Below are 1784 nucleotides of genomic sequence, written 5' to 3'. Positions count from 1 at the left end.
GGTGACATCATAAACACTGTATAAAGATATGGACTGCATTAGAAAGTATGAAGAAGAGGTAAAGATAATGTAGACAGTGATGCAGCATCAAGTAAAAATAATATTACTGTAAAGCTCATCATTGTTGTTAGCATCACAGTTTAACACAAAACTTGTAGTAACTTGTATCAACAACCAGTATTTTTAGATGTATGTAAATTGAACATCAAAAAGAATCTAAATAAAAAAATAACAGCATATATCTGATAATATGCTTTTAAAACGTGTCATCTCCATAGGTGTGATGATGAGCGTGTGCTCTGTCAGTGACGTTAATCCCAACATCAGGCAGCAGACCTGCTCTCTTTACAGGGTCACCACTTTCCAAGATTCACACAGTCATCTCTATGAGTCCATCTCCATCACCCCACCCCTTCAGCTGCTCCCCTGAGACATGAATATTGTCCTCTGCTAGAAGAACACTGAGCATGTGGCAGCCCTACATTCCTCATTGTGTGTCCAAGCTCTCCCATTGGCTCCAAACTGTGAGAAACTCCAACAAGCCCAAGACCCACACATTCATATGGAGATTTGGGAGTATAAATAGAGGAGATGCTGCCAGTACAAATCAGACTCACTCTACACAGAGAGATCTACAGCACAGAGACACAGCCATGGCACCAACCATCACTTCAGCACTGAACATCTCAAACGAGCAGCTACCTCTGAACAACAAGGTAAATTAAGAACCTGCTTCATTTCAATGTTTATAATGACCTGCTTTCTACTCAATAACTCTTTATGGTTCAAGATGACTAATTGTTCTCTCTTTGTTATTTCCAGCTGAGGAAGCCGATGGTGGAGAAGATGCGCAGAGATCGTATCAACAGCAGCATTGAGCAGCTGAAGTCTCTCCTGGCTCCAGAGTTCCTCAACCAGCAGCCTGACTCCAAACTGGATAAAGGAGATATCCTGGAGATGACAGTCAGCTTACTGAAAGGACATAAGCATCGGCCTGTATTCTCCACCAGCTCAGCAGCTGTCAATCAAGGCTTCTCTAGATGTGTCCATGACATTGTCCACTTGCTGTCCAAAGATGAGGTGAAGACACAGAGCCAGAGAAAACTGCTGAACCACTTCCAGAACCTGCAGCCATCTTCAGATGAGAACAGGAGGGAAAGTGTTCTGGCTCAGCTGAGCTCTACAGAGCAGCAGATCATCAGCAAAGAGAAGACATCAGTTAAGAGCTCCCTCTGGAGGCCCTGGTAAAGACAAGATCAAGACTCAAAGCTGAAAGCACAAGTCTATGTGGACTTGAGGATTAAATAACTGAATCTAATTATCATCCTTTGGTGATAGACCTATATCTTTCTACTTTGTGAAAGATTATTAATGGAGATGCTGATAGAATCCTGTCAGGATCTGAAGTATTGACAATGCATGTTTATGCTAAACTTAAATAATACTGATAAATTGTTTTTAATTATGAAACGTCCTTTACTATTTGTGATTTCCATTTTAGGAAAAAATACTGTATGTATTATTATATATTAGCACTAACAATTTTATCTTTGTGATTTCACAAAACTATGATTTTTATTTTTGATCATGTTTGATTACATTTTACAGAATTGGTGCCCAATTATTGTGTGAAATACACATGCTATGTACATTGTGGTTAAATACACTACATTTATATAGTGAACTATAAAGTATATAAGCATTAAATGCCTTCTGTGAAGGTGATCACATTCTGATTAATACAGAATTATTACACTTTAAATTTCAGTTGATTTGAAATGTGT

General features: G+C 38.7%; 1 protein-coding gene across 1 annotated transcript; it reads left to right on the top strand.

Moving 5' to 3' along the window:
* Positions 1–467: 467 nt before the first annotated feature.
* On the top strand, positions 468–1248 carry LOC132838149 (transcription factor HES-5-like). Its single transcript, XM_060858324.1, has 2 exons — positions 468–716; positions 823–1248. The coding sequence occupies exons 1-2, from the start codon at positions 468–470 to the stop codon at positions 1246–1248; spliced, it is 675 nt and encodes a 224-aa protein (XP_060714307.1).
* The last annotated feature ends 536 nt before the right edge of the window (positions 1249–1784 follow it).

The sequence above is a fragment of the Tachysurus vachellii genome, chromosome 22, assembly GCF_030014155.1.
Source record: "Tachysurus vachellii isolate PV-2020 chromosome 22, HZAU_Pvac_v1, whole genome shotgun sequence".
Lineage (NCBI taxonomy): Eukaryota > Metazoa > Chordata > Actinopteri > Siluriformes > Bagridae > Tachysurus > Tachysurus vachellii.
The sequence above is the reverse complement of the archived record's forward strand: the minus strand, read 5'-3'. Positions and strand labels throughout refer to the sequence as shown.